This window comes from Neomonachus schauinslandi, chromosome 3, assembly GCF_002201575.2.
Source record: "Neomonachus schauinslandi chromosome 3, ASM220157v2, whole genome shotgun sequence".
Lineage (NCBI taxonomy): Eukaryota > Metazoa > Chordata > Mammalia > Carnivora > Phocidae > Neomonachus > Neomonachus schauinslandi.
This window is the reverse complement of record NC_058405.1, coordinates 171,355,236-171,369,052: the sequence shown is the minus strand read 5'-3', so window position 1 is coordinate 171,369,052 and position 13,817 is coordinate 171,355,236. Positions and strand designations below refer to the sequence as shown.

General features: G+C 38.4%; 1 protein-coding gene across 1 annotated transcript in view; it reads left to right on the top strand.

Annotated features, from left to right (window-relative positions):
* Positions 1 to 6,352: 6,352 nt before the first annotated feature.
* The window catches only part of ABCA12 (ATP binding cassette subfamily A member 12), a 168,926-nt gene continuing 161,461 nt past the window's right edge, over positions 6,353 to 13,817 (top strand). The window contains 1 exon segment of the mRNA XM_044913734.1: positions 6,353 to 6,621. Within this exon segment, the coding sequence (XP_044769669.1) occupies positions 6,553 to 6,621 (69 nt within the window). The 5' untranslated portion in view covers positions 6,353 to 6,552.

Sequence of the window (13,817 nt, the reverse complement as noted above, 5' to 3'; positions counted from 1 at the left end):
CAGAAGGAGAAGGAGAAGCAGACTCCCCACTGAACAGGGAGACTTACACAGGGCTGGATCCCAGGACCCTGAGATCATGACCTGAGCCGAAGGCAGACCCTTAACCAACTGAGCCACTGAGGCACCCCGGGACTGATCTTTCTTAATACTCTACCTCAAATTTTTCCTTAAGTTTTAATAGGTTGGCCCAAAAAGGACCAATTATTTCTTATTTCTTATCCCTACAAGATTATAGCAAGATATGTAGTAAAGTTACTTAATTCAACATACTTTACCAGTCTAACCAAGCAAGTTATTACACATCCTGGGTGAGTAAGTGAGTAATCCTTTGCAAGACTGTAAATCACCCTGAAATTCCCAGAGTCACATGGCTCAATGATATAAGCAAGATAATCAGTTAGTTTATCAAGCTGGCTTTACTGACAAGACCATATTATTTGTGATGTGGTATTCTGTATCATTGTACCATCTTGGAGAGAGAACTGCCTTATAACTTAGCTTGGAGAGAGTGAGTCTTGTTTTAAGTCCCCTTAAAATATGCCTTACTTCCTGGTTTTGTGGATCAGATTTTTACCAGTTGCTTCCTGACATAGTTCTTCTATCCACATCATCACTGGAGAACCTCAGTGCTGATAAAGTACCTGAAAATCCTGAATCTGACATCTTCCTCACACCTACCTGCTTCATAGCACTGGCTATCACCACCTTCCACCGCAGGTAAGGTGGATCTTAGGTAATGAGGTATTAGCAATTGGTGCCTCATTATCTTAAGCCTCTGATGAAGCCTCACCCTCCTCATAAAAGAAGGATGCTGTTTTTTTTGCCAGGAGTTAGCTTCAATTTCTCAATGTATTGCACATTTCCACCTGGGTCAAATGTACACACTTGCCATATTTTCTTATTCATGCTTGCTTTATGAGGGTCTATAAGAGAACAGGCTTTGCAGACACAGAGGCCTGAGTTCAAGTCACTGTTCTGACACTCATTAGCAGTGTGACCTAGGAAAGCTACTTACCCTATGTTTCCTCATCTATAGAGCAGAGATTCTAAAATTGTCCTTACAGGTTTATTATAAAGATTAGGTACTATATGTGATGAGCATCCCATAGCATCTTTTATTTTTTTTTTTAAATAAACTTTGTGCCCAATGTGGGGCTTGAACTCATGATCCTGAGATCAAGAGTCACATGCTCTGCCGACTGAGCCAGCCAGGGACCCCAATCCCATAGCATCTAAAATCAATTAATGGTGGGAGGAAAAAAAGTAAGTTGTCTCTGATGGCATGGATAAAAAAAGGAGTAAAATAATGGATTTGGTTACCATCAAAATTCCTAAGCTCTTTCGCTTCGTCATTGATTTAATCCTACATTTGTTTCCCATTCAGAATAGAGGTTTCAGGTCTCAACCACTAACGTTTTCTTTTTTCTTTCTTTCTTTTTTTTTTTAAGATTGATTAATTTATTTGGGAGAGAGAGTGGGGGGAGGGCTAAAGGTAGAGGGAGAGGAAGAGTATCTCCAGCAGATTCCCTGCTGAGTGCGGAACCCAACATGGGGCTCAATCGCATGACCCTGTGATCATGACCTAAGCTGAAATCAAGAATCGGATGCTTAATTGACTGAGCCATCCAGGGGCCCCCCAACCATGAACATTTTCATCCTCTCACAGCATCAGTTTTATCTTGCTTTTTCTCTTTAGAAGAGTTGCCAGGATCTTCCCATTCTGAGTCCTCAAAAAGGCATCCTGAGTTTTTTAGCATTAAGGTCCCTCACTCTTCAAATTTTATCTGCTACCACTTCAAACCAGCTCTTAGATCTAGTCAGGTCAGAGTCCTCACCATTCTCCAAAGATATAGACTTAATCCCCAACCCACTGTTTCTGTCCTCTAGGGGCTCAGAGTGTAGATGAGGAGAAAGACTGACTATGACAGAGGCTAATAAGGAGTTGAGTATCTTTATGAAGAAGTCAATAGTAAAATAGATGAAGAGGTGATTAATTCATCCTGGAGTTGGGGCGTGGTGGGTGGAAGGGCTGGGAAAGGCTTCAGAGAGGAAGCAACACTTGAGTCAGTTGTTTAAGAATGAGCACGAGGGAGCCGCATGACAAAGCCTGAAAGTGAATAGTCTTCATCCAAGGCATTACAGCAGATAGCAACAGGGATGATTGAGAGTGCAGAGACACACCTAATGGAGCTGGCAAGGGCCACCCTGGGAACTTCTTGGCTGTTCTACCAAGAAGCCTAAAAAGAGCAGCCTTCTTTTTCCTGACTTCCTGGTGCAATAATTCTTTGTGCACTTATTTTGGCAATAATTTTTCATTTTCAGTAAATCTCTACAAATGATTTATGGGCCCCTAGAAAACCAGGGAAAACCCTGAAGTTCTTTTCTTTCCTTCTCAGTTCTTCCCACACAGTGCAGTACACAAGATTGGAGGCAGCAGGACACGGAGATGAAAAGTATAGATGTAGGGGTTGAGATCCCCCGCTGCTGTTCTCACCATCTCCACTTCTAACTAGGTGAACTTAGGCAAGTTATATCCTCTCTGAATATCACTTTCTTCCTCTGAAAATGGGGATAATGCCACTTTCTACATGATAGCCCTCCCGTGATAATTCAGTAAGTGCTTAACAAATGTTTGCTACTCAGTTATTCAATAAGCATTAATTGACCACCTACTATAAGGCAAGATCTATGTTAAATTCCTATTACACAATGATGAGTTAAACAAATATAGGCTTTATAGTCTAGTATTTATTATTATTAATGTAGATCTTTAATACTACTAAAACAAATTAAGGTGTTTCAGCTGTGTTAATATCCTACTCATGGTTGGGCCCATTCCCTCTTGCTCTGGTCCTGGAGTGTGCTACATGATGATTGACTGCCAAGAGCTGCCACTCCAGTACGTATGGTGCCCGTCAATTACACAGTTGTGCAGCCTTGGCCAAGCCACCATTCTAACTAGGTTCAGTAGATGAAGTGACTCTGGAGGTGATCCTAGATAAGACCAACCTTAGGAGGATAACCACACATGTTCAAAACTAATTCTGTGCATAGCTCAGTCAAATTTGGGCTGTTTGAACTGTTCTCCAAAACTTGCCGTTACTGGAATTCAGGAAAGCAGAAAGCTGGAATCCTAGGATTAGCTAATTTTTGTGCAAGCTATTCTGTGATAAAGCTATATTTTTTTTGGTTTTACTGTTGGTGAAGTGAGCACACAAAAGCAAATGCTACCTAAGTTCTGGTAGACTCCTTGCTTGATAAAGGGATGCATCTGTTGATCACCAAAGTGTAGAATCACCAACATCAAAGAAAGGGAGTAGAAGCAGATATTATGGTTCTAGACTTGGAAGTCATCCTAAGGACAGCCTGTGTCTGCTGGCCTCTGGCAGAAACACTGGAACACTAAATAGTGTGGCAGATCACCATGGTCTGGCCAAATAGAGTAATTTAACTTCTCAGTACAACTATAGGAATAAAATCTGTCAACAGTTTACTGATAAATGTATTCATTCATGGATTGTGTATTGTTCTAATTTGCCCCTGTTTATTTGATTTTTTTTTTCAGTTTAGCTTTTTGCTTTTTAAAAAACATTTTTCAGCAACTATGTGTCCTGGATATAGCTTATTTCTGGTTGCTAAATTGTTCTTTCTTCCCTCAAGGGGAACTCCTAAAATATCTGCCAAAGCACCTCAATCTATAGTCAGGAGTAGGGCACAAAGCTATACCTTTCTGTACAAAACAAAATAAAAAAGAATTCACTATCTTTAAACTCCTTCCACATTCTCTTCCATTTCCTTTTGGTTGGTCTAATAATTTCTTTAAGTTCTATTCTGATCAGAGATTATGATTCCTGATTTACATAAGCTATAGCTTCCAAGATTAATGTTAGCTAAGGCCTTTTCTGAAATGAAATCATAAAAGATGCTTGCAAAAGTAAATTTTAAAAGAAATTTAAAAATCTTAAAGGAGATATTAGAAGCAGATATGGCCAACATAGATGCCGGAATATAGATATTTAGAGTGGGGCAAAGTTTGGAGGTCTCATTCTCTATATACCCCACCTTAAACTACTTTGAATTATGTTTTGTGAAAGAATACCCTAGTCCCCAAGTAAGTGTGTGTGACATTTGGAGTTATGACATTGTGTGCCTTCCAGTATAAAGGAATATATTACATATATTAAACACTTAATACATAGTTTTGAAATTACTTTGAAGAGATAAATCTCCTGGGAAGTCATGGGTTGTAATAGAATACATAATCATCATCAGAAAATTAGAGGTAGTAGATGAAGGTGTCCGGGCCAGAGAAGAGCTTGAAAGAGAGACTCTATAACCAAAGTTAAACCAACAACAGAACAACTCCATGATTACACTGGAAAGATGACAAATAGCTACTAGGAGAAACCATTTGATACTTTTCGAGCTGACCTCTCACCTGCATCAGTCACGTGGTGAGTCAGTACTTTTTAAGCTGAAGTAACCTGACTGAATAAAGTGACTCTGTGCACCTGTAACGTCCCTCAACATGTAGAGGGACATTACCAAATCCCACCTTGACTTCACAAGTAAATAATATTTATTTGTGAATCAAACCATTAGTGAGTTGTAGACTGTGACAGATGGCAGAGAAAGAAGGCAGGGAGCAGGAGCTCAAGTTATCTGCAAATCTTGAGAAAGCCAGAAGAATCTTGGACACTGAATCCCGGAAGTGGTGAAGGAGAGTATTACCTCCAGAGGCACCCAGTGTCTGAAGAGCACCTTGTCTTTAACCTTGTTCAGAAAAAAAATTCAAGAGCCAAGTTCTAGATATTCAGGACTGACTGCCTAATAGGGATTAGGCTTGGAAAGACTCATCACAGTAGGGACAGAGCCAAAGTTGAAGTAATTGGCATGTGCCAACATGGCTCCAGTCAGCCCCAGGCTGGCTGCCATCAACATTTCAGAGTTGGCATGGGGACCAGGAAGCTGAACCAGCGTTTGAACTCAAACGTTGAAAGGATAACTCACGCACTGCTTTTACTGATTTCACAAATAGAACCTGGATCAGTCATAGAAAGGTATAAGGAACAAAGGAGAGTTTCACTAGCCTTGGCTCAATATTCAATTAAATTCAGCAGCAGTTATTGACCATTAATCATTCTGAAGTATTTTGATATAAAATAGTTTATGCTCTTTAAGAGTTGACAAGCTAGTGGAAAAAATAAGAAATGCAGGGTCCTTGAGAGAAATATAAACAAAGAACTATGCTGGATTCAAAGGCAAGTGAGAGGATATCCTAAAGGTATTTCTTAAAAGGCATCATGGAAGATGTCAACCTGAGTATGATATCGAGAGGTAGAAGCTTAGAGAGGGAGGAGTTTATCCCAGGTAGAAGAGATGGCATAAGCAAGTCAAGGACCAGAAAACAGAGCTATGTTTGCACATTGTAATATATATGAGTTTGGCAAGCAGTCAAACATTTGTAGTAGACTATTGAAAAATTGGCTGGAGCCAGATTGTGGAGGCATTGATATCAGAGGGAATAGGTTGTCATTAAGGTGTTTAAGCAAGGTTACTCCTGGAAACTTTTATGCCAGAGTTCTCCTTCACATGTATCCTGAAATCACAATTAAAATTACTTAATTAGAAAATACCTTGAATAATGTAAGCATAGAGCCTTTTTCTTTTCTCCTAATTTATGATAGATTTCTTTTACTGATTTGGATATTCAAGTGCATTAGAACTCTGCTATATCATAAATTCAGTGATGTCCTGCGTCAGCCTGTGTCTTCCTTAATTATAAAAGCCTAAAACAACGTGGCTTTCCTATAATGGATACATGAACCCCCATCTCCCAAATGAGGGAATCCATTGTATGTCATTTATGCCACCTACAGCCTACCTTTTATTTTCTGCAATTTGTTTAACCTAGTAAATTGTAACAGAAGGTGAAACTTAGCCAACATAGTTACTTCCCTCCAAATCAAAGCATTCAACTCAACTTTAGGCTAAAAATTGAGACTTTCTCCATGGATTGAGGTTCAGAGTGTTTTAGCTGAGCTCCGGCCTTATTGAGCTAAAACATCTTAATGACAATTTAAATATTATGAGTCACTGGGCCCAGAGTCTGTAAAATGCTATGTGTCCTGCCTCTGCTACAGCAGACGCTATGTAGAAAAGAAGGCGAGAGAATGTAGGACAAGTCCTACTGGCCTGGCAAGAGTCCCACCTAATTCCTCATGACGCGTCCAATGCAGGTGACACCTTCAGGAAGGTGTGGATAGGCAGTTAATTTCATGGAGAGTAGGAGGTGTGGGTTCAGCTTTTTTTTTTTTTTACAGTAGGGCATTATCTGAATGATAAGAGCTGGTTGAGAAGTGCTCCCTGCTCAAGGATTAAGCCAAAGGAAAAATCCAGCAGCAGCAGAACTGTGGGTTTCTTACCCAGCCCTCAGGAAAGTTATGCCGTGAAAAGGCTTTGACCCATTGACACAGCAAGTTGGACAGGGTAGCAATTTTTCTGTGGGGTGGAGGAAAAGAGGGGAATTCTCTTGTTCGTGGTGTTTGAAGGATGGCTTCCCAGTTTCATCAGCTTCGGGTCCTGATCTGGAAAAATTGGCTAGGTGTCAAAAGGCAGCCGGTGAGTAGAAGAAGGGAAGGGGGGTTGCCCAGGGGCAATACTCCAGGCAATCCTAAAATGTGATGTTAATGAGAGGTAACAAGAGAAGAGTTTTAAGCCATTTTCTAAAGCAGGAATAAGATACGTAGAAAACATCTTGAATCCGTATTGTAGCTAATGGGGCAAGTCTAAACATACTCCCAAACCTGCCTTTTGATTTCAGTAAATTAAAAGGGTAAACCAGGACATGCCCTGGGCAAAGAAAAGGATGAATTTTGTTGCTGGTTGAGTTGGAACTAGTGTTGAATTCTAGGTTTCAGGCCAAAATGCTTTCAGAACTTTTCTTAATAAATTTAGTTAAAAATGAGATGAAGAAAAATATCAGATGAAAGGAATAATAAATGGGGAGAAATGCATTTGAAAACCAAAAGTGATGGAAAGCTTGTTTGAAAACTAAGATATAGAAAGGAAATAGTTTGAAGGTTGTTGGTATAGAAAAGCTTCTACGAAATTTCAGTACCTAAAAATTATTTACTAGAAATGCCAAACAAGAGTCAATATATGTACCAGGCTTCAAGAGTATTATTGAATCACTTAGCTTTACGGCTACCGTCTGTCTACTCTATTACAACATCTTTTTTGTGCTCTTACATTCATGTTTGCTTTTTAAATTACAAAGCTAGCTATTAGATCCTCATCAGATAGGGTGTAGGGAGATTGAGAAAGGAATTGGCTTCTGTGGGTTGTCACATATACAGAAGAATGTTTGAAAACCAGAGAAATTCAAAAAGACACTCCATGTATTTCATTTTAGAGTGGTAATTCCCAGCCTCAATGAATAATATAAATATCATGCAGATAATGTGGTCCTAGAAACCAACATTTCATCCGTGTACCTTATCTCACTCCAAATTTGCTGGCAGTGCCTGACACCTTACTTAAGTGTTCTGATGTATATATTGAGAAAGAGAAGGAATGTTCACTCACCTTTGTGAATGTAGGATTTAAAATCATAAGATGTTATGTGATTGCACGGGTGTGGGGTTTGGACATAAAATTTTAAATCATTAATATTTTTAATTAAATCATTAGTGTTCCTTTTCAATTGGAAACAACACAAAAGAAAACCTGCTGTAATTATTCCATGGTAGGTTCTATGTGGAATTCAGCAGGAAAAGAGTCTGGATAGGTGGATGTGGTCAGAAGATGAGAGTTAGGTTCTTGGTTCTGCTTCTCGAAACTGTATGACCTGAGTAGCATAGCAATTTCTCTGAGCACTGGTTTTCCTCTTTGCAAAATAGGCCCAGGCTCTACCATATCTGTCTCACAGAGTGGTAAGAACCAAATGTGCTACTGTATTTCAAAGTGCTTTACAAATGGTGAGACACTTGGCAAATAGATTATAGAGGGATTTGGAGTGATGTGTGTCATATTTTATTCAAAGTAATGTGAAAGGAAATCCAGGAGAAGGGATTGTGGGAGAGAGGAAGAAATTTATATACAGTGTAGTTCTTAAGTGATGAAAACTCACTAGTTAAAAATAAAAGCAGAAAGGAACTGAAAACATATCTGTTGTTGCTGATAAACTGAATGCTGAGGTATATTTTCCTTATAACTCCATTTTACCTAAAAATTAAAAAAAAAACCCTCAGGTGAATATATTTTTTTCATTGAGAAATTTTATCTTTAGAAACTTTAATAAGTTCTTTTCTTATCTGTAAAGTAGCTAGTATATCAATTTTCTACTTTAGAGTTTTTCTCCATTTTAGTCAATTTCTGCCAGATATGGCATATTTAAAGGAGATGGAATTCAGGCATGCTAAAACACTTTCACCATGATACCTTGTATTATTCTTATGTAGTCAAAAATCCCTAAAAAGCCCCTGGTAATTATACTTTTGCCTAAGGAAAGAGAATGCATGATCTACTAGTTCATTTGGGGACATCAGAGGATTCAGATCTTAAGGCTACCTTGAGACCCAGGACAGGTTAAGTCAACACTTGCAGGAAATGAAATCAGAAATAGTCCTGAATTTGGGGAAATACAGAAGGCCCACTTGAATCCATTATGACCAACTAGAGGGACACAAGAGACCTTTAGAAAATGGTGGTGCCCATTTTAGAAAATAATGGTGCCCAAAGGAAAAGGAAAGACAGTTCTAGGTGGAGGGCAAAGAAAGGTACATCCCTTCTCATAGGTTGGCTCGGGCCAACCCTATTTTCTGCTCTTGGAAAGAGGACTCGAGGACACAAGTGGAAAGGATATACGTGTGGTAGTGTTAACAGGGAAGGATGAGACAGTCAAGAGGTTGGAAAGTTAGGACTAAAGACATAAAAGGTGAAAAGAAAAAAAATTGTGAAAGAAAATGTAAACAAATTAAAAGAGAATGTAAAAAGAAGAGGTATATAAATTTGAGGAGAGGACATTGTATGTAGCAACCGGACTTTGTCATCCACCAAGCAATTATTTAAAATGCAAGTATTTTTATTTCTCTCATAATCTTTCTGAATATGATACCTTAAAAATGTGGTTTTATACCCAGGAAAATAGAAATGAAGTTGTGTGACACTGGAAATGTATAGTCTTTAGTGAATGTTAAAGAAAATCACTACATCCTCCTCCACTGTGTTTTTAAGAGATTCTATCACAAAGCAAGATGGTGGGAAGGATAGTCTCTAAAGGAAGAAGTTAGGAATCTACTAATGGAGAAACAAATGACATACAAGAAAAAAAAAACAAGAAAAACAAATAGTAAAAATATTAGAGGGGGGATTACTGAGGAAATATAAAAATATATACTAGAATAAAAAGTGAGAAAAAGAATTTCAAACACCTATATAGTCTAAGAAATAGAAAGATAATGGGATAAGCTAAATATTGAATTTGACTACAAAAAAAAAAGGCAGGATCTTCGATTTTGGAGGTGACCTCCCTCAAAATTGTTCTGAGGGTAAATGTTTCTCTTTAATTTTTTAATAAAATCAAACATCAGAATTCTGAAATATTTGGGATTATCTAACTGCCTTAATTTTATAGGGCCCCAGAGAGTTCAAAGGACTTATCCAAGGTGACACAATGAGTTTAAGATCTCAAAGTCAGATTTCCCCCAAAAAAGATTTATTCTTTTCACTACCTGCTGCTGCCTCCCTATTGCCACTGAGTTGATGAGTTTCCTTTTCCAACATTCTTGGATCTCTACTCAGAGTTCAGCTCACCAGTGAAGAGATCATGTTTGCTAAGGAGGCCTTAGATATTGCTGTTTTTTTAGTATTAGTGGTTACAACAGTTCTCAATTATATGGCAAAAAAAAAAAAAATGCTAAAGGAGTGTGAAAAAAATACATTAAGCACCAACAGAAATGTTAGGTAATACAGAAAATCAATTAGACGCAGTTGCTACCCTGCTGGGCTTGTAATTTAATTCTAGAAATAATACAGATGTGAAGATACATTCCGCTGGAGATGGTTAGCAATAGGGAGGCTCACCTAATGCGATGCTAGTTAATGATAGGAAACTGAGTCCTGGCACAGCAGAGACTGCAGGATGAAAGACTAGATAGTGCAAGATCAGAGTTTATCTTTCATTAAGAAGTTGAATTCTAAATAGGCATATCAAGGATTGACTTCAAATCTCCATAGAAGAAGAATCTAATTCCAGACTTACGACTAAAGAAGGATAATTACCTTGAGCTGTTTATTTTATTTTATTTATTTTTTTAAAGATTTTATTTATTTATTTGAGAGAGAGAATGAGAGAGAGCACATGAGAGGGGGGAGGGGGGTCAAGCTCATTACCCCGAGATCATGACCTGAGCTGAAATCAGAAGTCTGCACTTAACCAGCTGAGCCACCCAGGTGCCCCTGATTTCTAACCCTTTGGCTAAAGTTTGATACTTCCTCCCCAATCCCCATCTTGCTCATATAACATCCCCTCACAGTGTCTAGAGAAAGAGGAAGTGCTAGCTTCAAAATTTCAGAGAAGTTGGTCTATGCATTAAAATAATGTTTTGACTAAATCAATTTAGGATTAAACTGTAATCACAAATTTAATTCTAAATTGGATTAAAATAAACTAGGTCCTGAACAATTCGGGCAAATACCTGATCAAATGCCCCAGGCCTGTTTTCCTCTTCCAGATTTATACCATTTATTCCCTTAATCCCTTTTAATTGTTAAAAAAATATATAGATCTACCTGTTGATACTGATGCCTGCCGCATAGCAGACATGCACATTTTGTTAGTTTAGTAAAATAATAAAAAGCAAATGAGGGGCGCTTAGGTGGCTCAGTCGCTTAAGCATCCAACTCATGATTTTGACTCAGGTCATGATCTCACAGTTGTGAAATCAAGCCCCGTGTTGGGCTCAGCGCTGAGCTTGGAGCCTGCTTTAAGATTGTCTCTCCCTGCCCCTCTACCCACCCAGCCCCAATGGCACACTCTCTCTCTCTCTCAAACAAAAAGCAAATGAGATGAAGATGTTTTAGAAATGAGAGCAATAGAAAAATTAAAGTCCAATAAAAGGTTTTGTTTTAATATGCGTCATAGAAAATATACCAATCTCAAGGGGCTCCTGGGTGGCTCAGTTGGATAAGTGTCCGCCTTCTGCTCAGGTCATGATCCCTGGGTCCTGGGATCGAGCCCCGCAATGGCAGGGAACCTGCTTCTCCCTCTCCTCCCCACTCTTGATCTCTCTCACTATCTCTGTCACTGTCTCTGTCACTATCTCTCTCTCTCAAATAAATTAATCTTTAAAAAAAAATTTACCAATCTCCAAAATACGTTATTAATCTGTAAGTATAGATTTCAGAAAAATGTCCTCAATCCCAGTTTTTTGATGAGTCATTTCTATGGATGGCAGTGTTCAGTAGCAGAAAGCCCAATTAACAGAGAGCTCTGCCACTTCTGTTTGCTTGTTTTGGGGGTGGAACTAAGGTTTATTCCAGATGTAAAATACCAACCTCTTACTTCAGAATGTGACCGTTGGAATCTTCTTTCAAGTAACAGTCATTCTTGATTTATGGGACAATGAAAAAGGAACAGGAAAGGAAAAAGAAACAATGTACTTTATATGTGGAAAGTTGGGCAATTGAAGCTTATAATAAAAAGTTATGATTCTAGGGGTGCCTTGGTGGTGCAGTCAGTTGAGCGTCTGGCTCTTGGTTTCATCTCAGGTCATGACAGTCTCAGGGTATTGGAATGAGCCCCACCTTGGGCTCTGCACTCAGCAGAGTCTGCCCCGGGTTCTCTCTCTCTCTCTGCCCCTCCCACTTGCGCTCTTTCTTTCTAATCAATCAATCAATCAATCATTTTTTAGTTATGATTCTAGGTTACAGGAAAACCTTTAAATGATTTTCAGTGCTCTTATACACTGAACTAATAAAAGTATAGTGATCAAAGAGAGCTAGTACTATATCCTGTAGTGATTTGAACACACAGCTTAATGATTAACTGTTCAGGTGCTAAAGCCAGGCTCCCTGGGTTCAAATACCAGCTTTGCCGTTTAGTGGCTTATGGAATGAAGCTTATTTAATCTCTCTAAGATTCTGATTTCCCATCTTCGGGAGGAAATGAGGTGATTATATTAAATAAGATAATGCATGTTAAGTATTTAACATAGCATCTTACACAGTCTTTTTTTTTTTTTTTAGTTTGATACCATTGGCAAATATTTTTTCCCTTTTTTTAATTTAATTTTATTATGTTATGTTAATCACCATACATTACATCATTAGTTTTTGATGCAGTGTTCCATGATTCATTGTTTGCGTATAACACCCAGTGCTCCATGCAGTACGTGCCCTCCTTAATACCCATCACCAGGCTAACCCATCCCCCCACCCCCCTCCCCTCTAGAACCCTCAGTTTGTTTCTCAGAGTCCATAGTCTCTCATGGTTCATCTCCCCCTTCGATTTCCCCCCCTTTATTTTTCCCTTCCTACTATCTTCTTTTTTTTTTTTTTTTAACATATAATGTATTATTTGTTTCAGAGGTGCAGGTCTGTGATTCAACAGTCTTACACAATTCACAGTGCTCACCATAGCACATACCCTCCCCAATATCTATCACCCAGCCACCCCATCTCTCCCACTCCCCACCACTCCAGCAACCTTCAGTTTGTTTCCTGAGATTAAGAATTCCTTATATCAGTGAGATCATATGATACATGTCTTTCTCTGATTGACTTATTTCGCTTAGCATAATACCCTCTAATTCCATCCACGTCGTTGCAAATGGCAAGATTTCGTTTTTTTTTTTTTTTTGATGGCTGCATAATATTCCATTGTATATATACACATTCTAAGCTGTCAATAAATACTAGCTATTATCATTTGGACTACTATACTGAACTGATACTAATTATAAGACCACTTGACAAGAATTCATCCTGGGGAAGATATTTTGAAATCATATTATTGGAGAATTGTTGAAGGAACTGGCATTGGTACCCCAGAGGAAAGGGGACTCTGTCTCTCTTCAAATACTTGCAGAATTCTCATGTGGAAAAAGGGGCCAAACTAAGATGAATGAGTGTTAGTTTCAGGAAGGAAGATATCACCTTGTTATGAGGGAAAAAAAAATCAGACAATGTGAGTTGTCCAACAACGAAGTCTCTTGAAATAGTGAACTTCTAGTCACTGGAAGCATTCAAGTAGAAGCTGAATAACCATATGGCAAAGATGTTTTCCCTAACTTTTGATATACCAGTAATTCTAGACATTTCTTTTCTGGAAAGTTCCACCCTCTTTCCCATCTGTGGGTCTTCACCCATATGTTTCCTCTGCTTGAAAGACTCCCACTTCTTTCTCACATCTCATCCAACACGCATATCCTTTCTTCTGCCTGACCCTTTTTCATCTTTTAGGTTTTAGACTTAGTTCCCCTTCCTTTATCTTCCTTTTGCACTCTACGTCCTGTGTATTAGCATCATCTATTACATTTGGTTATAATTTTTTTAATGTTTTCCTTCCTTAAAAGACTGAATTTTTTAATTGCTCCATCCTCAGTATCTGGTACACAGTAGGTGCTCAATAATTTTTTATTGTATTATGAATGTAAGACTCTCTAAGACCATGATTCCATGAAAGGGAATGGAAAATCTTCATCTGAAACATTTTATTTTTATTGATTTTCAGAATTAGGCAAAAGAATCTCCATTGCATCTTGGAGATTGTACTGATACTCAGTATCATTCATTTCAGACACAACCAACTTCAA